The sequence below is a fragment of the Cupressus sempervirens genome, chromosome 5, assembly GCF_028749045.1.
Source record: "Cupressus sempervirens isolate cs-2001-9-10 chromosome 5, ASM2874904v1, whole genome shotgun sequence".
NCBI classification, from domain to species: Eukaryota; Viridiplantae; Streptophyta; class Pinopsida; order Cupressales; family Cupressaceae; genus Cupressus; species Cupressus sempervirens.
In genome coordinates this window covers 211,118,272-211,143,052 of record NC_143122.1, presented here as the reverse complement: position 1 = coordinate 211,143,052, position 24,781 = coordinate 211,118,272, and the positions used below count along the sequence as shown (strand labels likewise).

At 33.9% G+C, this 24,781-nt stretch overlaps 1 protein-coding gene across 9 annotated transcripts in view; it reads right to left on the bottom strand.

The window, feature by feature from the left end:
- The window catches only part of LOC149555166 (sugar transporter ERD6-like 6), a 40,229-nt gene extending 16,312 nt beyond the window's left edge, over positions 1–23,917 (bottom strand). Inside the window, exons 1-3 of one of the 9 annotated variants that reach the window (XM_089829217.1) lie at positions 23,341–23,866; positions 1,981–2,243; positions 897–1,052 (exon numbers count right to left, since the gene is read on the bottom strand). In XM_089829217.1, the coding sequence (XP_089685343.1) occupies positions 897–929 (33 nt within the window). In that variant the 5' untranslated portion in view covers positions 930–1,052; positions 1,981–2,243; positions 23,341–23,866. Of the gene's footprint in view, positions 1–896; positions 1,053–1,481; positions 1,526–1,938; positions 7,689–23,340 lie in introns of those variants that run through there. The other 8 variants (XM_089829211.1, XM_089829215.1, XM_089829213.1 and 5 more) reach the window with 8 other exon arrangements.
- Positions 23,918–24,781: the final 864 nt, after the last annotated feature.

Genomic DNA, 24,781 nt, shown 5'->3' with positions numbered 1-24,781 from the left:
CATAAATACTAATCATTAACATGTTTATGGGCCTACGAGTCAACAGTTTTACTTGATTTCTTAGAATATTTTTCAAGAATTTTATTCATTACTTGGACTTTGCAAGAGTTCATTTTCCATTTGGAGATCTTTCAACTATATTGTCATATTATTAATGAAATACATCCCCCATTCTGATTCAAAATACTATTTGTTTGTTAGTCCCTTCAGAAGTTGACTGTTTGTCTAACATCATTTCCTTGAAAATGGAGCATCAACCATAGATGTTAATAAAAGAACCTATAGTTTATGCTCCTGATGAGGCTCTACTATTTGATCTGCAACATTTGCGTAATATTTCATTCAAAGCCTCAATATGAATAGTCTTCAATGCAGTTAACAAGCCAACTCAGAAATATAAACAAAAATCCAGCCAAAAATCCAGAACAAATGGAAAATCAAATCCAAAGTGATAGAGCATGAGAAAATAAAGCATCACATACTAAAGGGGGCACAAGATTAAAGTTGGAGTAAAACTTGTTGTAAAAAACCTCTTTGTGTAACTATGAAAAAAAAATTATTGCCAAATGTTGAACAAATCCCTAGCCTTCCATCTTCACTCACAAATTTTGTTCCCAAAATGTGTTGGTTATGTTTTGGATTTCCTCTTCTCGCTATTGTTTCCAGCCAATGGTTTTTAAGTTGGAAGGGTTGTTTATTTGACCATATCATAATGCTTCCCTGTCTATTTTGAAAAAAATTGCATTTAAATTAAAAATTATCCAAAAAATACAGTTTATTTATACTAGATTTATCTTATTTGAAGTAAAGGTAAACTGAAGCTATTCCTAAAGTGGTTATAGACAATTATCAACATATTAAATGGAAATAATGCATCTATACATGTTAAAGATTACCTGCGTAAAATTATCAACCAGTGCCTCTTCCATACCAGCAAGAAAGCTACCCCATCATAACAATTGATTTTCTCAATGTAAAGGCCTTCACAGTGTGTCTTGTGTTCGAAATCCCACCATCAACAATGACACAAATCCCTTGTAGACTGTTGTTGCCTGCAACAATTTAGAAAATGTAAATAATGATAAAGGCTTTACAAAGTATCAAGGAAAACATGTGTGAATGTCATGCTTCATTATTAAAAAAAATTAGGAATAACTTTAAGATTAAGAATAGCTGTGTCATTAGAACCAGTTATGTTCATTCTCTTATTTTCCAGACTTTTTTTATCTGTCTTAAGCTTTTTATCCAAAAAAATCTACCTACTCTTCCAATGAAATATTCGCTGTGTTTCTTATGATTCAAAAGGTTGAAAAGAAGACCATGAAAAAAAATGGCTGAATTTTAGTTCTCGATAAGGTCCATAGCTTTTAAAGTGACAATAAATACATGCTATTATTAATAGAAATGTGCTAGCATTTGAAAGTTATGAAAACACCTTCACACAAACACAAAATATGATAAACAAAGACATAATTACTTACCCTGAAAATGATTAGTGGCAACATTGCCTTGTTACTCCAGATCACTGACACACAATAACCTATTATAAGTTCAGAGACGAACTCATCACAAGATTTGACCAAAACAATCTCAATTGTTACTTTAGGGAGCTCGCACTAATAAGGCAACCCGACATCACTTAAGGACACAACTTGTAAAGAGCCCAACTAGCTCACATTGACAAACTAAGAGAGTATGTATCTTGGATGCTTAAAAATTGCAGCTTTCCTACTTCTTGTAATACCAAACTTAGATATATGGATGCAATGTAAGAAAAAACCTTATACCACGAAAGAGTTAATTAGCAAGATAGGATGAATTCATTGATTGTAATTATATGCAATACATTACAATCTGACAATCGTTATAAGATTCTAACCATATGCTAGGATTCAACTACTAAATGCTCAAGAAATTATAATACTAAATACTGGCAACCTGGTAATTTAGTTGCTTATAGCAGATCACTTATGTGTGAACCTTTCTCAGTCCAGATTTAGGACTGGTTGATAGCAGCCACTGTTTGCATCTGAATATGTCTACTTTGCCCCTGAACTAGATACTCCATGCCTAGCACCATACACAACTTGATCAGAAGTATACGCTGCTCCAAAGATATTAGCCAAACACCTCTAATGAGCTGCAATAGTCGTGCCCAGGCAGAAATTAAGCTCATGCCAAATGTGAGTGTAGCATGTACCAGCAATGTCAAGAATTGAAACTCCATGCTGCCCAAACTTCACCTTGTAAAATGCCCAGATTACAAGGAAATTTTAGTGCTAGAATGTAGGGAAAAAGTGCACACAAATACTATTGTCGCTACCTGATAAGAATCATCATATGAAATCTTAAATCACCCAGCTGTAGTGTGAATTCTCATAGGAAATCCAAACACCCAAATAGGGAAGTTTATTGAATAGAAAAGATCTAAGAAGAGTTCTAAAACTAGAGGATCTATAAAATAACAGAAACTATTGAAACAAAAAAATCTAAACAAAATTCAAACTACTATTGTAATATAGTAGACAAAAAAATTATCCAAAAAACTTGGCACATTTTCAAAATTTGGTCTTAAACGCATTTTGTCAATTGCACAGGGCATCTTTCTTTTGCATACTTTATAATCAGCAATTACAAAATTTTATTGTTTCTCAATTTCTAGTGGCTGATAACAGTTGTTTTCTAATATATCTACTGACAAATATATTCTCCATGTGTAATATACGAATTGTTTGTTAAGCAATGTTATGTTCATCATACAAACTACTGATATTACAAAGTAATTAATGCTCATTAAAAAGGTGGCTAATATTGCAGAAGCCAGTCAACACTCCGCATTAGCATCCAATTGATGTGCTCAACTCTCTTTGAAGACAATGATGTGGTATGGTCCCTTTGGAAAGCCACTGTGGTATAGCTCGCAAGGTGCTCAGCAATAAATTACTAAGTTACTAGTCCGGATTCAGTTTCAAGTTTGAAGTTCAAGAATCGGTTCACAAGTTCGTCAAAGTTTTGGAAAGGGGTTTGGGTTTGTTTGGGTTCATTAGTAGCATAGTAGCATAAACACATTTAAACAACAAAAACACCATAAACTTCTAATCATAGTGATCATACCACCATATAGTTCAACATCAAAGAATCAAAACATTAAAAATGAAACATAGTATCAAGTTCAAGTATCATTGTTTCACGTTCATTGTTCAACTAATGGAATAAAAATCTATTAATATTCTATCTTCTTCAATCTTCATCTTCTTCTTTGGCATTAGTTGACTCAGCAATAGAGCTAAGGCCAATGGGATCAGCAGCAGCAACAATGGTATTGGCATCAAATTCTTCAAAAAATGACAATGACAATGAGAGGCCACCAAAAGCATTTCAAAACAAACTTTTAGGGTTGTCGACACCAAAAACTTATTAAATTTTGCAAAAGAACACTTTTCATTTGTCCACAAGGCCCATAAAGCACATGATCTGAATTGGTTTCGATTTTTTCCACCTGATTCACCCAGGTTCAAACCAGATCGAACCAGCAGACAAAAAATTAGAACCCTACCCTAACTTGACTGCGAACCGGACCCAAACTTCGAACCAGTTCAAACTTCTACAGGTCCGGGGGATCCAGGGATGAACCATGGTAACTTAGGTTTTATCCAAAATTATTTCATTGACAAGTTGCTTGACTTTTAAAGAGAGCTTCTTGAATATGGATGGTTACTTTCATGTTCTTTTGTAGTTTAATTACTTCCTATTCGTATTGCAAATCTTTACGAACTGTCTAAACACTGGCTAACCTTTGGGAAAGAGGGTGAAGTTCTGGAAAAGCGACATCATGCAACTAATCCAAACTTTCCCACTAGTGATGGCCGGCCTTCTTTCTAGGGAGGCTTGATGATAATATATCACTGTTTTGCATCCAATGAAAGAACATTTTAGAGTGCAATTATTAGAAGTATAAATATTATGACATTATACTTCAATTTTCTTATGCTTCACACCAAACTGATGGGCTTATATATGTAATTCACTTTTTTGGGAAAAGACTGTAATTACATTTTGCTTTCTGTTTAACATTTTTTCGTATAAATCAGTTGGCTGCTGTGAACTGTTCCTCTTTTTTATACCTAGACATCTCTTTTATAAGAAAAAATGCAAACCTTTTCAATCAAATATGCATCAAACTTATGAGATGTCACTTTTATTGTAAGGACTTGAATGACAACTCAAAACTCAACTACATAAATGGGTCAGTAATATGTATATTATAGCATATAGAGGTATTACAAACATGCAATGTTACAATTTTCAACTGATGATCAGGCTGTGAATTTGGTAGAGCTCTTGAGTAATAATACTGATGTGTAAGTTTCCATCGTATCTAAAATTTTTCTTATTCATCTCTGTTAAATGTTCTATTTGATCCATTCTCATGCTTACAATTATGTTTTTCAATAAGAAGATTTAAAGGTACTTAACAATGAACATGACTTGTAAACTATTTTTATTTTTCAGGTTTGAAACCTCATGCAGTTACACTCTATGAAGCAGGAAAGCTTGGTGATGCTAGCACTTCCGAGCTATGCAATGACCTGCTTGCATTAGAGGGTACAAAGTTTGAAGGTAAACTGCAAGAGTTTGCAAATCACGCATCCAATCTTCAGTGTGTGTTTGAATGCCTCCAGCCTGGTGGATTGACAACTGATGCGACAGAGGGAGACATTTCTGACTTAATTGATGCTTTCTCTAATAAAAGTGCTTTTTCTGATGGAGAGAATCGAATAAAAAGTATTGGAAACTCTAATGTTAGGCAAGAGCTACAATTAAATGGTTCTGGAAATAATTTCCATTGGAGCTCATTTGAATCTGAAATTTCTCAGATGGAGCTGATAGATCATCTCAGCACTATGAAGACCAGCTGACAAATGTGGGCCTTTATGCTAAGAACGAAGAAAACTCTTTTGAGTTCTATAGACACCGACATTAATTCAAAGAAATTTTTTAACAGGAAGCGCAAATACCGTGTAGATGTTCTTCGTTGTGAAAGCTTAGCTGGCTTGGCACCACCCATATTGCATTGTTTATTTCGCCGTGACTATGAGACATAATTGCTTCAATGATCCATCTCCCTTCTTCTCGTTCAGTAATTTTCCCCGGAGGTACTAGTCCTGTCCATTTTGGTCCACCATCATATTCTTCCATGACAATGTGGATGGAACTGACTCTATATTTAGTAGCAGGTTCTGGTCCTGTTTCTGTTGTTCTAATGAAAGGTCAGCAGATTAGATTGCTTCCTCTGCCCTTATCAGGAAGTGAAAAATATTATCTAACAATCTCCACCTTGACAACAATTTACCTAATACTTGCCCACGTCCATGTATCACCCCTTTTGCAAACCAACTTCCAAGAGAAACCACACTCCATTTTAGCTTCTCTACCAACATTGGTTTAGTAAACATATCTGTACAATTTTTAGGTGTATGGACCTTTTCAAGAGATACTCCACCTTCTTCAATAACGTGTCATACAAAATGGTACTTAACCTCAATATGCTTAGTTTTACTGTGGTAAGCTGGATTTTTAGCCAAATGGATAGCACTTTGACTATAACAAAATATAATCACATTATTTAGCACTTTCCAAACTCACCCAAAAAACCCTTCAACCAAATTGCCTCTTTACATGCATGTGAGACAGCCATATTTTCTGCCTCAGTTTTAGATTAAGCAACCGTCACTTGGAGTTTTGACATCCAACTAATTGCTCCACCTACAAGATTAAAGACATAACCTATTGTAGATCTGCTTTTGTACAAATCACCTGCAAAATCAGAATCAACATAACCACAAACCAAATCGCTACAACAGTTATAAGTGATACAATAATTGCTTGTGCCTCTAAGATATTGAAGCACCAATTTCACTACTGCCTAATGCTCTTTCCCTGGATTTGCCATTTATCTACTAACAACATCCACTACATGTGAAATATTTGGTCTTGTACATACCATTGCATACATTAAACTTCCTACTACATTTGCATAAGGTACAAGAGACATATAATCCTTTTCTTCCTTAGTACTAGGACATAAACTTGAAGAAAGCTTAAAATGGGAAGCCAAAGGGATATTAACAAGTTTCACATTTTGCATACTAAATCTGATGAGAATCTTCTCCACTATTTCTTCTGTAATAACCAAAGCTCACCATGTTCCCTGTCCCTTGTATCTCTATACCAAAAATTTGTTTTGTTGCTCCTAGATCCTTCATATCAAATGTCCTAGCCAACTGAGCCTTTAGCTTATTAATTTCAGCCATGCTTTTACTTGCTACAAGCATATCATCAACATATAATACCAAGATAATGAATAAGCCATTTTCTAAATTTTTGAAGTAAACACAATGGTCATACTCACTTCTTACAAAGATTTGACTCACCATGAAGGAATCAAACTTCTTGTACCATTGCCTGGGTGACTGTTTCAGGCCATACGATGATTTCTTGAGTTTGCAAACAAATTTTCTGTTGCGATCTTGAACAAACTCTTCTAGTTGTTCCATATATATATCCTCATCTAAACCTCCATGTAGAAATGTTGTTTTAACATCTACTTGCTCTAACTCAAGATTAAGTAATGTTAATACAATCCAAATAGAGACAAGCTTAACAACTGGTGAAAAAACCTCATGAAAATCAATACCTTCTTTTTGAGAATAACCTTTTGCTACCAGCCTTGCCTTGTACCTTTCAACTTTATCATCAACACCCTTCTTCAATTTGTAGACCCACTTGCAGCCAACAACCTTTCTATCCTTCGGAAGTTCTACCAAGTCCCATGTCTTATTCTTCTCTAAGGCATCCATTTCTTCTTTCATTGCTATTTTCCATTTAGCATTACTCATTGCTTCCTGATAACAACTTGGTTCCCTATCGTTAGAAATCAAAGCAACTAATGAAATGAAATCATCATACTTTTTAGGAGGATTCTTAACTCGTGTAGATCTTCTAAGAGATGGTTGTGGTATTTCCACAATTTCCTGTATATATCTAAATCTGCATCTTCTTCTTCGGAGAGATCTTCTTTCTCTTTTTCTTCTATAGAAGGATGAGTTTCCAACTGAACTTGTTGATATTGTGGTACTTCTTTCTGTTCCAAATTATTTAACAAAATCTGATTTTGTTAGAGTGGATTCATCAAATACTACATCTCTACTAATGATGATTTCATGGGTAGTAGGATCCCACAATCTATGTCCCTTAACTCTATCGCCATATCCAACAGAGGAGTATTTGTTGGATTTGAGGTCTAACTTAGAACACTGATTTTTAGAAACAAGAGCATAAGCATCACAACCAAATATTTTTCAAATTTGAAAAATCACATAAATGACCTATCCATACCTCTTCAGGAATATTGCAACAATTTGGCATTACTGAGCATACTTCTTGCCCTCTCTAGAAGAGTTCTATTCATGCGTTCAACAACACCATTTTGTTGAGGAGTGTAAACTATGGTTTTATGCCTTATGATCCTAGCTTCTTTGCAATAGTTCTCGAACTCTAAAGATGTGAACTCACCTCCATTATCTCTTCTCAAATACCTGATTGATCTGCCTATACTCTTTTCAACAAAACTCTAAATTGTTTGAATACACCAAACACATCAGCTTTACTTTTAATAAAAAAGACCCATACTTTTCTTGAGTAGTCATCTATAAATGTCAGAAAATATTACGCTCCTCCAAAAGAAACTATAGAGGATAGAACCCAAATATCTGAATGAATATAGTGTAGAATACCTTTGCTTGTATGGCTACCAGATTTAAACTTTTGTCTACATTGCTTTCCAAAGACACAATGCTTGCAAAAATTCAAATTCAAGGATTTTAAGTTTGGAAGCAAATTATGATTTACTAGTACCTTTAGCCCTTTCTCACTCATATGACTCAATCGTTGATGCCATAAATGAGTAGATTCATCACTTTCCTTAGATACCACTGTCGCATGATTTACATCTACACTTCCTTCTAGCCTATAAAGGTTTCCAACTTTTGTAGCCTTCATCACCACTAAAATTCCCTTAGAAACTTTAAGAACTCCACCTTGACAAGAGAATTTATAACCAGTAAAATCCAAAACACCCAAGGAAATTAAATTCTTTTTAGTTCTGGTACATGTCTTACCCCTGTTAGTGTCTTTACAATACCATCAAACATCTTGATTCTAATACTCCCAAACCCAATAGTCATATAAGAAGCATTATTTCGCATAAAAACAACACCTCCATCAATAGGTTGGTAAGAAGAAAACCAACTCCTATGTGGACACATGTGATCAGAAGCACCTGAATCTTAAATCCATTCATCTTGATTTTGTAAGATATTACAAATAAATAACACTTCACCAACTGTAGCTGAATTTGCCTCAGTTGGACTCGCTTCCTTTTTGGAGTCATCATTCTCTTCTTTTCTTTTCCAATAATCTTTCTTAAGATGCCTTGCTTTATTGCAATACCAACATTTTCCCTTACTCTTTTTGCCTCTTGACTTGAATCTAGATTTATCTCTCGAACCTTCCCCTTTTTCTGTGGAACGACCTTTAGCCACAACTGCTTCCGATGTGGAGGTTTCTATATTAGACTTCATTCGCACCTCTTCAGACAACAAAGCTCCCACAACATAATCAAATTCAAGGAAGTTAGTTATACTAAAACTAATAGAAGCAACTAAGTGATTTGAGGATTCAGGCAAAGAACATAACAATGTAACTGCTTTGTCTTCATCATCGATTTTTACATCCATACTACCAAATTGACAAATTAGAGTATTGAAAACATTTAAATGATCAAGAATTTTTATACATTCCTTCATTCGCAAGCTATACAGTTGCCTCTTCAAGTAGATTTGATTTGTCAAGGATTTTGTCATATAAAGACTCTCCATTCTACCCCATAAACCTGCAATTGTATCTTCTTCAACAATATTAAAAAGAACACCTCATCTGCCAAGCACAACCGGATTGTGCTTAGGGATCTCATATCCAAATCTTCCATCTAATGCCTTATGCAATCTCTGCTAGACTAACAAGTCACGTGTCTTGAGCTTCCATAGCTCAAAGTTGTTTTTGCCATTAAATTTCTCCACCTCGAATCTTGCATCTGAAACCTTTGCCATTTGATGCTGCAAAAAATTCAACACCAAATTCTAATACAACTACTATAAAAACGAAATTGCTTTGATACCACTTGTTATGGAAGCGGAAGCATTAACTAGAAACAATATACTTCCAACACAAATTAGATGCAAAGAAATAGTAAAAGAAATATAAAATAATAACAATAGAAACGACAATACACAGATATACGTGGTAAAACCTTGACAATATGTCAAGGAAACATCCACGGGGCAAGTATTGTTATTCTTATTGCTCAGAAGAAACTCATTACATCTTCAACTTCACAGTTGCTGTTGCAATATTTCTATTTAGACATTGATTATGCAATGTATCTATTGACAACAACCACTGCATATGAAATATTTGGTCTTGTACATACCATTACATACATTAAACTTCCTACTGCATTTGCATAAGGTACACAAGACATATAATCCTTTTCTTCCTTAGTACTAGGACATAAACTTGAAGAAAGCTTAAAATGGGAAGCCAAAGGGATGTTAACAAGTTTCACATTTTGCATACCGAATCTGATGAGAATCTTCTCCACATATTTCTTCTATGATAACCAAAGCTTCCCATGTTCCCTGTCTCTATGTATCTCTATACCCAAAATGTGTCTACATATTGTGAAGGAAACATCCACGGAGCAAGTATTGGTATTCTTATTGCTCAAAAGAAACTCATTACATCTTCAACTTCATAGTTGGTGCTGCAATATTTCTATTCAAACATTGATTATGCCTTCACAAAGAAGAAATAAATATGACCTCTTGAAGATAAGAGACATAGAATAAAACTCAATTTATTCCTCAAAGACTTAAAGTTTCCTTTTGAAAATAAAAACTGTTCTTTTTTTAAAATAAAATAAAAAATTGTTTTCACAATCTTGTTTTTCTGCTTTTCTTCAATTGTTGTCATTATCTAACAATATCATTGGATTGAGAAGAACCAATTAATGCATCAAATATTAAAGAGAATGATCTATCCAATCATTCACAAGCAGTGATCGAAAGGCTCTTAAATGAGCTGCTCTTCAAAAGCTACCTACTTATGATAGTCTCAGGAAGAGCATTCTCAGTGAAGTTGTTGCAATTGAAATTTCAAATACAAGAATATTGAAGTCACAACACTTTTCACTGAAATGCAGAGGACGTTCATTCATAGAGTAGCGCTTTCTTTCCAAATTCAGAGAAAGAGTAGAGAGGTAAAATTAAAACTCAAATCCTTTTGCAGTAATGGCATTCAAAACAAAGAAGGGTGATAATAATAAAAATGGGTACAACTACAGTGGGGATTGAGTTGCCAAGTATAGAGGTTTGGTTCAATCACTAAACTATTTTCTTCTTGGTCCACCTAGATCTAGGAAAACTACATTGCTAACAGCTTTGGCTGGAAGACCTGATCGCTGTCTCAGGGTAGCTTGAAGCTCTACTTGTTTTATAGAGCACTGAGAGTCTATTTGTTGTTTAGAGAAGCTCTGCTCATTCAGACTTGTTCAAATGTTTACATACATTTATTGTCTTCATTTGGTCCCATATTAGTGCTAAGCTGATGTTGGTGATGACAACAACTTGTATCTTTTTATCTATTTCTCACAGAGAAAGCAATCGTATGCATTTCTATAGATGCCAGAACCGTGACCTGCAAGGGACACTTGTTAACAGTGTTTGTACCTCAAAGAACTTCTACTTACATTAGCCTGCGAGATTTGCACAATGTGGAAATGACTGCAAGGGAAACACTAGATTTCTCTAGACGATGTCAAGGATTCAAGTCAAGATATGGTGGGTTTTTGTGCAAGCATTGTGTTTCTCTCAATCTTGTAAGCATATTCCATACTAATATTTTTGTTCTTTGCATACCCACTGCAAGAAGTTTTGAGACATGAGAAGGAAGTAGGCATCAAACTAGATCCATTTATAGATGTATTTATGAAGGCAAGTACTTCTCCCAGAGCATGGGCTTTATTAAATGTTGCTCAATAAATTGTTTGCTTTATGGTTTCAGCCACTTATTGCACATTGAAAGTTGCACAATGGCTGCAGGAAACAACAATTGAAGGGCAGAAGACTAGCCTTGTCACAAACTATCCATTGAGGATTTGTCTTAAAAAATCCTATATCAAGAGGTACAAATTCTTCCAATGTTTTGAATTTTAGATTATTCATCTAGTTAACCGGACCCTTATGTGTTGTAGCTTCTAGGACTAAATATTTGTGCTAACACAATGATAGGAAATCAAATTTTTTGCTTTGACTTTTATGGAATTTGGAAAGAAAGCTTTTAAAAAGAAATTGATTTTGGATAATATTGTGACAACTACCAAATGATTCATTATGCTGAAATGAACATTTTTCCCCAAATTTACTTTTCAAAATTCATTCTAATGTGGAATAGATGAGTTCTACATTTGTACGGCTCATCAATATCTTTTGGTTGGGGAGTTTATTTAGCAATGGACATTGTTTGCTGGGACTCTTTTGTTTTAATCCTGCATTGAAAAAGTGATATGTTGTTTTTCCTTTTGTTTGTGGTGGAGCTTAGGATTCTCAATTTCCTTGTGTATCTATTTCACTGATCCAACAAAGGACCCCAAGGATTATCTTCCTAAGCACTCCAAGATAATGCTTCTTTACATCCTTTCAAAATCTATCTGAATGCATGTAATATACTCCTTTTGCAGTCTTTCCAGCATATTTCCAGCTTCTAGGACACTTTTGTCATTCCCAAATTATGATTCCAAATCTAGATGATCTCCATCTTTGACGAATTGTAACCATGAGCTCTCCCCTCCTTCTAGATAGGCTTGGCAGCCAAATATCCCTAATAGTAGATACACAGGAACATTATATTTGTAATTCATTTGAACCAGACAGTATTACAAAATCTAAATTAATAATTTTATTGACAAGAATTCAGTAATAGTAACTTCAGCTCTGTAGGAAGTGAAGGCTCAACCATAAATAACTATGAAAGCGTTATAGAGGTAACAGAGTTTTAATGATTACATTTCAAGGCCAAATTTTCTAGAGTACAAAATTGTTTGTATTGTAGTATCAATTTTGATGACATTTGAGTGTAAACTGTCCATACCAGTCACAAGACCTATTTTTAGTTTGGATCTTAGTAAAGAGAGTCAACAAGATTCTTATAATATGCCATCCAGTATCTTGCTTCTTAGCTCCTCATTACTTCCCATAATGAATCAAGGTATTAAACATGGTCAACTTAATTTTACGTTGGTATTACTCAACATGCAAGAATTGTGAAATATGACATTACAAAAGGAGGTTGAAAATGATATTTGAAGTTTCACAAAAACAAGTTGGGAAAATCACCGTCAAGCCAATTACACTAATTCTGTGATCGCAGATAAATTTCTAGAAAGCATACTTTTAAAGATTTCTGAATATGAGATGTTCGATTAGAGAATAGTTTTTTTTTTGGAAGGAATTTTTACCTAGGTTAGTTGAAATTTTTGCCATCTAAAGAAGTTTTGACAAGTTGTGCAACAATAATGTCTAATTCAGCATACTCAGAGTTAGATTTCGATTCTTCATCACCCCCTCATTGTAATTGGTTTCTTATGTCAAAAGAGATACATGTAATTCAGCATACTAGTGCACATGGACGAAATCCTCAGCATCATTTGCAACAAATTGGCTGCACTTGACAAAGGGTTCAAATGGCATAGATTTAAAGATAGCCAAGTAGGTGTAGCCTTGGGCTTCTCTGGGCAAAATACAAAGCCATCTTGGGCATTTACTGGGCCTGGTTGGTAGAGATGGTTCTGAAAAAACCCAGTAACTTAGGTTTTTGTTTTAAAAGTGCTAATTCAATTAAATAGAAACAACATTCCAATTAGTCTAAATATATCACTGTTCTCTGTCATAAAGCAACAACAACTTTCTAGGCTCTACAATCTTATTTTGTGAAGTAGCTTAGAGTTAAAATGGCAAGGTGGTTTAATTTTTCGAGTAACACCAGCAATGGAGGAATTACTTTAGTGATTTTGGTCATTAGTGTTATGATTAGAATTATTCTTGTCTAATATTATTTGAGGTCTTGGCAAAACTTGGCAGTCCCAGCAGAAGCTATCGCCTGACTTATTAATGTAATCAAGGGATTTAATTTAGATGTAAAATATATCTTTTCCACTAACTATTAATATGGAAAGCATGAATCTACCTCAAATAAAAAAAAATCATTTTCTTCAAAAAATGATATTAGTGTAAGATTCTCCATTTCTGAGATAACTATATGACCTTGATCATCTCATTAAGCTAGACATTTGATTTGATACAATGAATTAATAGGATAGCTTTACCATCCTTTCCATAGCTAGAGATATACTTGGATTCATGTTTTGCATCAATTGGTTTGGAAGTCTGAGAAAGAAAAAATCATTACAGTTTTTTAAAGTTCAAATTTTCTTTTTTTTTTTTCAAATATAATTGATTTGTAGCATTCTAATTGACGAGTTTGGACTTTTTGATCTTTAAAAAAATAGTCAATTTGATGTTATCTAGCACAAAATTAAACTGTTCTCCAAATTTTAAATTTTATATGCACACTATCATATATATTACACACAATTTACCTAGAAGGCAATCGATCAAATCATTAATATAGTTATAAAGTTTTCTTTCATTTTTTATATAACACTGATAGACCTACACAGTAGCATACAGAATGTGGAGACATCCAGGACACTCAAATAGCAAGTAGACGACTGAAATTGGCAATCCTGCCCCATTAAGGAAAACAAAAGGCAGAACCAATCACATACTATAATCAACAACAATCTCAATTACTCAGTCACATTGAATATTGTAGTGGATAGGAAAGCATGCATGGCATTGCAATTACATTGTAAATTCAATACCATAATCGATGAGAAATGTTCATTGGAACCAAATACTACCATTAAATCTCATGGCATGGGATGCCTGCTGCCTGTCTACTGCTCTGGAATTCCAGTCAACAATATTCAATAACATAATCAATGAGAAATGTTCATTGGAACCAAATACTCACATTAAATCTCATGGCATGGGATGCCTGCTGCCTGTCTACTGCTCTGGAATTCCAGTCAACAATCAATAGACTCTCTATAGATGTATTGCTCACATGTAATCGCCAAAGTCAAGGGACGTGCATCACTTTTTTCTCTCTATTCAATTATGTACTTAATTCCAGAAGGAAAATTGAAGAGTACTTAAAGCTTTAAATAGGTCTGTGCAATTAGTCCATGCCCTGCTCCTTTTCATTAGAGTTCTTTCAGGTGCAATATGATCTGTGTTTTCCTTATATGAGTTTTTCTCTAATTATACTGGGAGGTGCTTGTACTACAATGCAAATCACAGTTGAATAATTAATCTGTGCTGTGGAGTTCATATTGTTCTGTTTATGTTAGTGTTATCTTTCATAGTTGTGACTACTCTGTATCCTAAATGTTGTATCCATAGGCCACAACTAATGGGGTAATCATTGGTCATCTCTGCGTTATTATAGTTTAACAGTAACAAGCAAATTGATAATGTTGAGTGGATCAGAAATTGAAGTGCAAAAACAATTCAATGATATCATAGTACATCTTATTTTTCATACAATATTTGGAAGATCTTTTCAAAGGGAAGGCATATATTTTAAACGCAAACCAAATAGAAGATTCCTGCAGTTGAATTACTTTGTAGTATTTATATTCCATGTTTCAGGTGACAAACTTCAATGAGTGTAGAATTTTCAATCTTAAAATGTACAACTCATATATATGAGACCATTTTGTATTTATAGTTTGTTAGGGCAAAACTTACTTTAGATTATGTAAAAGAATTCATCAATAATTCAAATTTAACTTTTATTATTTGTTTGTTCAGTTTTTCCTCTTTTTTCTTGATGAATACTAGATTTGTGGACAACACATTTGCTAATACAGTCCATTTAAATGAATTAGCAATGTAACTGTCAAATTCATAGCAATGCATGCATTTCTGAAGATTGTATCTATTCTCATTTGAGGGCATATAAAGAGGTGGACTCTGCTGTTTTCCAAAGCATCAACAGTTTGCATCATACTCCAACCTTCTCCTGTGCCTTCCAGAAACTCCTAAATATATTAGAACTTGCAGGTTGCACATGAGCTTTCTCACCGCCACAGAAAAGCGCCCAATTGAGGAGTAGGGCTCTTCTCTTTAGTTGAGGTACCTATAAATTCCCTCCTTCCTATTTGGATGAAAACTTCGCATTCAAGCATGAAACTTCTGCTATCTTCGGCAGGGACTTGGCTGCCCTGCAGCTCTTGTTAAATAATGGGGAAACGTCAATCCCATTACACAAAAGTGCAGTCTCTCGATTTCGTGGTTGGATATTCAAAGAAATTGAACCATGAATCTGGAAAAGTGCAGCAAGACATTGAAAATGGTGAAGGAAAGCATTCACTAGAGTGGTTAAAGATGTTAATTAAAGACAATCTTTTAATTTTGTCTTTAATACATTTAATACTTGTTTTATATTTAAATTATATTTTCTAATTTTTAATTAGCTCAAGTTAAAGACAATGCCTAAAATCAGATTTCTTAAACATAACTTTTCATTTCCTCCTCTTTCGCGGGCACTCAACTCATTCTTCTTCTGTTCTGAACAACTTCTAAGCCACCGATAAATCATGGAATTGCAGTTATCAACGACAGAATTGGTTCAGTTTGGTTTTTGGATCTTAAGGACGTTTATGCCACAGAAACATTATATTTTCAATTTTCTACAGGGTATATGCTCCACAAACACTATATTATGGATTTTCTATACTCTAGCCATTTTGATTCTATCTGCAAACTCTTCAATTGGGTTGGACAGAAACCCAGATCTGCAGTGCAAACAGGTAATCTGTTTCCCGAACTAAATACGCATGCTGATATCTTATGTTTTGGTTTTATAACATGGGTAAGTACAAATTTTCAATAATACTTTATCCCTTGCTCTGTTCTAGGTTATGCAAGATAAAAAAAACCCCTTTATTTAATTTCCTCTGTCACTGCTTTTTAAATTGGCCTATTTGTCTTAGTTGGATTTGCATTGGATCTCTATTGGTTAAGTACAAATTTTGGATAATCCTTTATCCTTTACTTTATTTTATTATTTAGGTTATGAAAGACAACAGACCTGTTTATTACTTTCGAATGGTATTTTCCCAGCTATCCTATGGATTTCCTTTTAAGCATAGCATTATTTTCCTCTTTCTTCTTTGCACTATTAGCTCAAAAATTTATATAGATTTGCTACAGCATATTTAAAATGGTCTGTTTATAATATTCATCCTCTTCATGTACGGAGTTATTCAATTTGTATTCTTGTTTTTCTCTACATATCTGTTCTAGGAATTCATAGGCCGCATTTTCCGACACTATCACCCATACACAGTGCGGACCAATAATGTGGAAATAACTTAAGTAGAAGTCATTTGAGTATATGTCAGAAATTTTTGAAATTATATCAAAATAGATAGTATCTTGTTCTCTTCTAAGATTATAAATTTTAAATACAAAATGTTTGCAAATTGCCACAGAGCACAAAATTCCCTAAACTGGTGGAGAAACTTTCAATGCTCCAAGACCAGCTTGAAGCTTATATCTATATACGAGGAGCTCCCATTTAATAGATATAGATCTATTTTACTTCAGTAACTTGTACTTTTTATTTCTGTAGTACTTTTCTTAGAATTAAAGAAAGGATGCAAGCCCCTTTATGGAGCCTACTATGAAAAATCCAATTAGTTGAACTTGAACTTCTCAATTTCTCTCTATAAATAAAGTTCTAGCTTTTAGTTTTCAAAGATTCTAGCCATCCCTGCCAAATGGTAGGGATTTACTAATGCAATATCAATTCAAACTTTTGTACAGTTCTTAGGACTTCATACATATATCAAAATCTAATGCACGCTTGAACTATTGTGATCTGTTTATATATATATATATCAATTTTCGTACTTAAATCTGTAGTACACTGCAAGAGAAAAGTATGAAGAAAACATAATGTTGTGGGGAGTTATGAAGAAGATAGCATCAAAAGTTTCAAATTATGTAGAAAAGCTCTTACATTTTGATCAAGAACTTCTTGACTATTTTGTATGTATTTGTCACAAGGGGCTTTTCAGGAAGATCACTTGAAGCAATTACTAATACTAATATCACTTGAAGCAATTACTAATATGGACTATGAGAATATGTTTATGGACAAATTTAAGTACAAATAGGTTTATTTAAAGTTTAAAGTATCATAGAAACCTTGCTATGAATAAGAAACTCGCAAAGTACAAATTCCAAGAACAGAACAGGCAATGGCTTATAAAGATCAACAAGGCTGGATTAAATATCTACTTATATTGATTGTGGAGTGTGAAGAGAAATGCTTCCATGCTGAGATTCCACATGCATTACATGTCACCAATAGACCTCTTGTCTAGATTAAGCAAGGTTCTCAGATACTATTACCTCTTGAATCAATGTGCGCATATAGGGGGGTCATTGAAAGAGTAAATGCATCCAACCCTTTGCGCAATCACTTTGTCGTTGCTACACTTTCAAGGGTGACGTTGAATCCATAAAATTATGTTGTTCCAATTCCAATCAATTGTTAGATTGCAAGTGTTCTAATCTTACATATTATAGTATACTCTATGTGGATTATGAAGATAATAGGATAAAGAAACGTCTTTAGAGTGTAGATCCACATAGCTTCCCATCTCTGAAGAAACTCTAAAAATAGAAATAAAGTTATATTATGTGTCTGTATGCAAAAACAATTAATTGAGTATTGCAGTTGAAAATCCAGACCTCGTCTAGAACTAATCGATCTCATGTCCTTTCAATTGGTCGGGGTCCCTCAGTGTTCTGCGGATTCACCACTGATTGAATCAGTTTCCTATATACCCATAATTATTCACCATCTCCTAATGAATCACCATGACTGACCAAGACTATTGTTAGCGTTCTTACATCTAAGCCTAAAGGTTATACAGGTTTGATATGTTTGTAAGTACCTTTTTTTGTGACGCATCTAGGTATGGCTATCCTAAAATGATTGATAGGAGAGGCCGCTCCAAGCACTGGAAGAGGAGAAGGTAATTATTTTTTTGACTATCCCATTGGATGCTTTGCTCAAATATCTAGGTTTTGCGATGTTATGTAGGATGCTCTAATTTCCAGCAAGTTCTCCCAAGATGGGTCTGTGAACCTATTTTTTTAACTTGAAATAGATTTTTATCTTTTCTTTGGTTTCTAATTATTGGACACGAAGTAAAAAAAAATTCCAAAGTGATTTTTACTCCTAATATACTGCGCGGTGATGTCCTAATTTAGGTGTAGATGTTCTTGGTCAAAGCATTGCAATTCTCCTGTCTAAGAACATCAAAGCATTGCAATTCTCATGTCTGTCTTTCTGATTTCTCTTCAATTCTCTAGATATTTAAAAGGGGCATGTAATGAGCTATAACTATGGCTTTTTAGAAAATGAAGAAATTAGTTACACAGGGGAATGTTTGCAGACGAAAATGAAGCATGGCTTGAAGTTTTTCATGCGTTAGTAAAGAAATTGTCTCCTCTTGCATCACTCTCCCCTATGCGCATCATCACCATCTTCCTCAATGCTCGTGCTCTTCCTATTTTCCTCTTGCCCAAATATATTGTCTCTGGACTTTAGATTTTGTACTTTAGATTCTATCTAAAACTATATAGCCTTACCCGTCCCTAGATGTTCTTTCAGTCATTGATATTTCATCTCACATCAGAGAAATTGACACTGTTTAGGAGAGGGAAAGACACACTAAAGTGGATGTAAATCAAAGTACAAATCTATAGAAATTTGGATACAAATAATAATTTTTTAGAGACATGCTATGTGTGTAAAAGGAGGATTATGATTTACATGCAACGTATGCCAAGGAGGAAGTGATTTAAAAATGAAATATATTAATTTAATATAATATAAGGTTGCCACTAAAGTAGACAGGCAACCAGCACAAGTAGATGACCACACAACTCAAGCATGCAACCATGTAGCTCAAGCCGTCAACTAAGTGGCTCAAGTAGAGAACGTAGCTCAAGCACACAACCAAGTAGCTCAAGCCGTCAACGTAGCTCAAGCAAATAGCCAACTAGCTCAAACAAACAAACAAGAAGCCCAACTAGAAAACCAAGGAATTCAACCAAGTAACCAAGTAGCTCACCTAGACAACCAAGTACTTGATGAAGATCTAAAGATCTAATGAATAATTAATACCTTGATACACATTTCATTCCAATTCTCTATTTCTTATAGTGATCCTCCAAAATCCATACGACCTTGATCATCAACCTTTGACATCAATGACAAAATATTCAACAAATATTGTCATTTTTTTATTATCCCTGTTCTGAGATACTACAATTGTGGAGTGTTGATAGTGTGTCTCGCAAGGTTCTTGAGGATAATTGGGAATGTCTTGGTTCCCAGGAAGAATGGTGTATTCATGAATAGTTGAGAATGTATCAATTCATATGTATTAATGAATACTAAGGACATCCAAGGATATATTCAATTAGGTGTTTCCTTCATGGTTTGTGATATTTGGGTGGTTGTTTGTCCCAAACTTGTACCGTTGTTCCTACATCTGTTCAGAGTGATGTAATAAGGGGGATATTTTAAAATATATTACATTAATAGTTAATTAATTGAGTAAGGTGGTTGTAATTAGTTATTTGTTAGATAGAGAAGTTTTTGGTGGCTAGGTTGTTGGTTCTGTGGGAAAATGACTTTATAAAGCCATTCCTTGAAATGTTTTGTTCAATATATCATATTCCATCATTATATTATTACATAATTTATCGCTTCGATCATATTGTAATCAATTCTTATGCATTGTGTGATGAATTATAATATATCCTTATGCTTGATTGCTACATAAACTATATTTTTGAGTGCTATGAAGTTTGATTGTCTTTGTTTAAAATTAGAAGATTAAACTTATGAATATTAATTTGTAATGATCCCATTTTTAGCTCTCACGTTCTCCAAAGTCTAAGTGGAGGATAAAAAAAAATTAAATTAATTTCTTATAAAGTCATTCAATTTAAAGGTGACTTTGTATTTAATTAATTTAATTATTAATTACAAGGGAGTAGCTTTTAGGGTATGTATTAATTATTGGAAGGACGGAAGCTTCTCATGATTTAATTAATTATTGCCAAGGAGGAATTTGTGGGGTATGCATTAATTATTGGAAGGAGAAGCTTTTAGCTCTTGCAATTAATTAATGTTTTAGTTCCTTCCAAAAGGATGAAGAAAAGGATAAATAGGGCTGAAAGTCTCATTGTTTAGCATGGGATTATTGTATTGGATGATTGTGAATTGCATTTGATAAGAGTTTGGAGGTGTGAATCACACTCCCTTTTTTTGGCAATAGAGGACGTTCATTCTCTCTTGTAACATTCTAGATGTCATTCCCTTAGGGTTTGGCCTTTGGAATACATCTCTTTGTACTTGATTGCAGCATTTTTAGAATTAATATAATTTCAGCCTTGGTTCAGCTTTTGGGCATTCCTGGGTGCCCATTACAGTGGTATCAGAGCTATAAGTCCTGCCATCCTGTGGAGATCATATTGATAGCCGGATAAAGATGTATATTAGTCCAGATCAAGATGTGATGTTCAGCCAGTTATTGGGTACATTAGAGAAGAGGCAACGTATGCAACAGGAGCAAAAGAGGCGAATGGATATGATGTTGCAACTTATGGCTAGAACGATGGGCATCAACATTGATGATTTGTATGTTGCTCCAAAGCAGAAGGTAGTTGATTCTTCAGATGGGATCGAGACACCACCAGGCTATGCTATTGGTGATAGTCAGGAGTCCACATATCAAGCTTTGTTAGCGGATGGCGATGCAACAATAATGGGATTAGGAGAATGCGAAGATACTATCATATCAGCAGCCACTTCTATGTTAGTTGAAGCATCCAATGAGGAGTTTAATGGTATAAATGCAGTGGTTGATGTATTTTCTAATGAAGCCACACAAGTTGATGATTATGAGTTTTCACCATCTACAAAGATACAGTTTTCTGTTGCAACAGTTGGGAAGAAGAGATTTCATAGATCTTATATGGAGTTACCTTTTGGTGACATTCTGACTTCTTCACCATCAGCACAAGTATTGGGTGCTAGGTTGCACGACATGTGGTTGGCCCTGATGATGCTGATTTGTAGTTGGTTTAATGTCCATATGGATATCACATACTATTTCAATTGGGATCCGGGTGGAGGTTGGAGTTCATTGTATTGCCAGATTGCTTGAGGACAAGCAATTTCAAGGAGGGCGGATTTGTAATGATCCCATTTTTAGCTCTCACGTTCTCCAAAGTCTAAGTGGAGGATAAAAAAAAATTAAATTAATTTCTTATAAAGTCATTCAATTTAAAGGTGACTTTGTATTTAATTAATTTAATTATTAATTACAAGGGAGTAGCTTTTAGGGTATGTATTAATTATTGGAAGGACGGAAGCCTCTCGTGATTTAATTAATTATTGCCAAGGAGGAATTTGTGGGGTATGCATTAATTATTGGAAGGAGAAGCTTTTAGCTCTTGCAATTAATTAATGTTTTAGTTCCTTCCAAAAGGATGAAGAAAAGGATAAATAGGGCTGAAAGTCTCATTGTTTAGCATGGGATTATTGTATTGGATGATTGTGAATTGCATTTGATAAGAGTTTGGAGGTGTGAATCACACTCCCTTTTTTTGGCAATAGAGGACGTTCATTCTCTCTTGTAACATTCTAGACGTCATTCCCTTAGGGTTTGGCCTTTGGAATACATCTCTTTGTACTTGATTGCAGCATTTTTAGAATTAATATAATTTCAGCCTTGGTTCAGCTTTTGGGCATTCCTGGGTGCCCATTACATAATTTAACATTAAAAAATCTCTACAGCATGGCTGATTTCACATGTTTCTACAGTTGATTATACCATTGCAGGAAAGTCATTACGCACTCAAATTTCTATCTATGCGAATTTTGAAAAACCTCGTGCATATGAAGCAAGGGAGGAAAATTAGCAGTTCTGATTTGATAAACAAACTTTGCTTTTTTTTGGCATTATCACGTTATTGGAAATTTTAGCAGTTATTCTTGGTTTCGCCAGGATGAAAATTTGCATAAATAATTTTTTTTTCAATTATCATAGTTCACAATCTTCATCAATAATAAAGTCTGTTGTTGCCAATGAAGCTATAGATAAATGTCTTCGACCTTGGATGTTAAGATCCTATTTTCAATCCTGACAAAGATGTGGCTTGGTATTCCTGTTAATGAGGAAATAGTGATTTATTAGCATTATGGATGAAAAATATCCCCATGGTTGTTTCAAACTCATTTCATGTATAATGCACTCCATTGCTGAATGGTATCCAATAATTTGATTCAAAGAATTTCCATATCTTAAATAATAGTATTTTTAGATAGCAGAGAGTTTGTGGTCTTACTGTTTTCTGTCCACCCTGAAGTGTTGATATACAAATTACATACGTAGTTATCACAAGAAGCATTCTTTATCATTTAGAAGGACTCTGGAAATATCACGTCAGTTATTCAAAATAATTGTTGTGAGGCAATAGTTTCCTACATATTGTTTTGTATTGGTGAATTTTTATTATAATCCTCTTTTAGCCAAAAATAACTCTACAGATGATGCATCATAGTCTCATATGCAACATAGGTACAGACAATTATGTTGCCAACTGCTTAACATTACTCCTAAATTCCTAAATATATAGCTATGTGACTTGTGAATTAGCAAAAATGCTAAATGGTGTTTAAAACAATTGTCTTAAATTTTGTCCTATTAAAACAAATCTTGAACCAGGGAAATTCATCTATTTTAAAAGGAAGACCATTATAGAAGAAGGGTAGGTTATAATTTCAATTTCCTAAATAAGTTTAAATATGAGCTTTAACAAATATATATATGAAATAAAAAATATGAGCTATACAAGTACAAGTAAAATCAATTGAATACATTTTAAAACAAGTGAAATTAGGCACTCAGATATTACTCCCGAGTCCCTACAACACCAGAAGATAGGTTGAAGACCACCAACAAACAATAGAAATACACATTATACAAGGGAGAGACAGTACCTCAAAATATCAACATCAAAACTTAAAATTTCACAATGCCTTCGTCAATCAAAATTGTGAGTTTCTTATTACTTGCTATCCATGGAGAAGAAGGTTCGACAAAAGGATCTCATCTTCGACTAGCATAAGTTGTCAGCGTGGGTGATGCATCTTTTGTTGATTGTTCCCTAGCATGGAAAAGTTTTTAACTTTTGCAGTAGGACCAGTTACATGATATTCTTCACAAAAATCACTCAGCCTTTTCCTTAACTTTTGCGTTGCTTCGCGATGCTCAGAACGTGAGTTAGCTTGAAGCAACTCTGATTGTATTACCCTTTGAAATATGCTTCTGCACAATTCTGGGCTGAAAAGTGGTATTCCAAATTCTATACCAAGTGGAACCCACTCACATTTTGCAATCTAGGTGTCTTCTGCATGCAACCGAAGTTAATCACGGGTTAAGTTAAGTTCTCTGCAGCGGCAGGAACTGAGAAGAGGTTTGCCCGATATACTCGGTCATGCCGCTCCCGATTTTGGAAATATTATGTACCAACAGAACAGGCACTTTGATATTTTTAGATCAATCTTGTTCGTCTATAATAAGTTATTTTTATTTTGTTGCATGTCTTTAATAGATTATATGATTTTTGTATTACATGCAACCATTAACTTGCTTAATCATTTTTTATATATGTTTATTTTAAGTCCCACTTTCAAATTTGTAGCACATTTTAAAAAATAGATTTTTCAAATTTATACAATATCTTATACTTTTTAAAAAATATTTGGTCACTAAGTTTCAAAATACGATTTGAAATAGATGAGTGTTAATCATTATGAATTGTAATCAATACTGAATTAATGATTTAAAAAATTATAAAATAATATTTATTTAATTTTTAAAAATAAAATAATATTTATTTAATTTTTTAAAATAAAATAATATTTATAATAAAACTATTTATCACTTTTTTATACAGACATGAAAATAAATTTTCATTTAAATCAATAAAGTAGTTGCCGAATCTATACAATATTCAAAATTTGGTAGACCATGGACTGAAATCCACCTTTCTTGAGTCACTTCTCCTTGTACGGGAGGTCGATACAAATAGTAAACATTTTTAAACATGTTCTTGTTAGATATTACACTCAAAAAAATATGATTATTCCAAACAGTGGCCCACTTAACTCCAAAAAAATGATTTGGTGAACTTCCTATCCGCCTCCACACGTCTCTACTTGAGTCGTATTTCATCACTCCATATGCTTCAAAAGAATATAAATCCCCAAAAGCAACCAATAAATACCCTGCTTGCCATATTTTTGTACGCTTCATCTTATTCCATGCTCGAGTCTTTGTATTAAAGACTGCAACATTGTTTGAAACATCTATCACATACAAATTTCCATCAAGAAAAATGCTATTTGAGGAATACATCCACGACCACGACCTCGACGC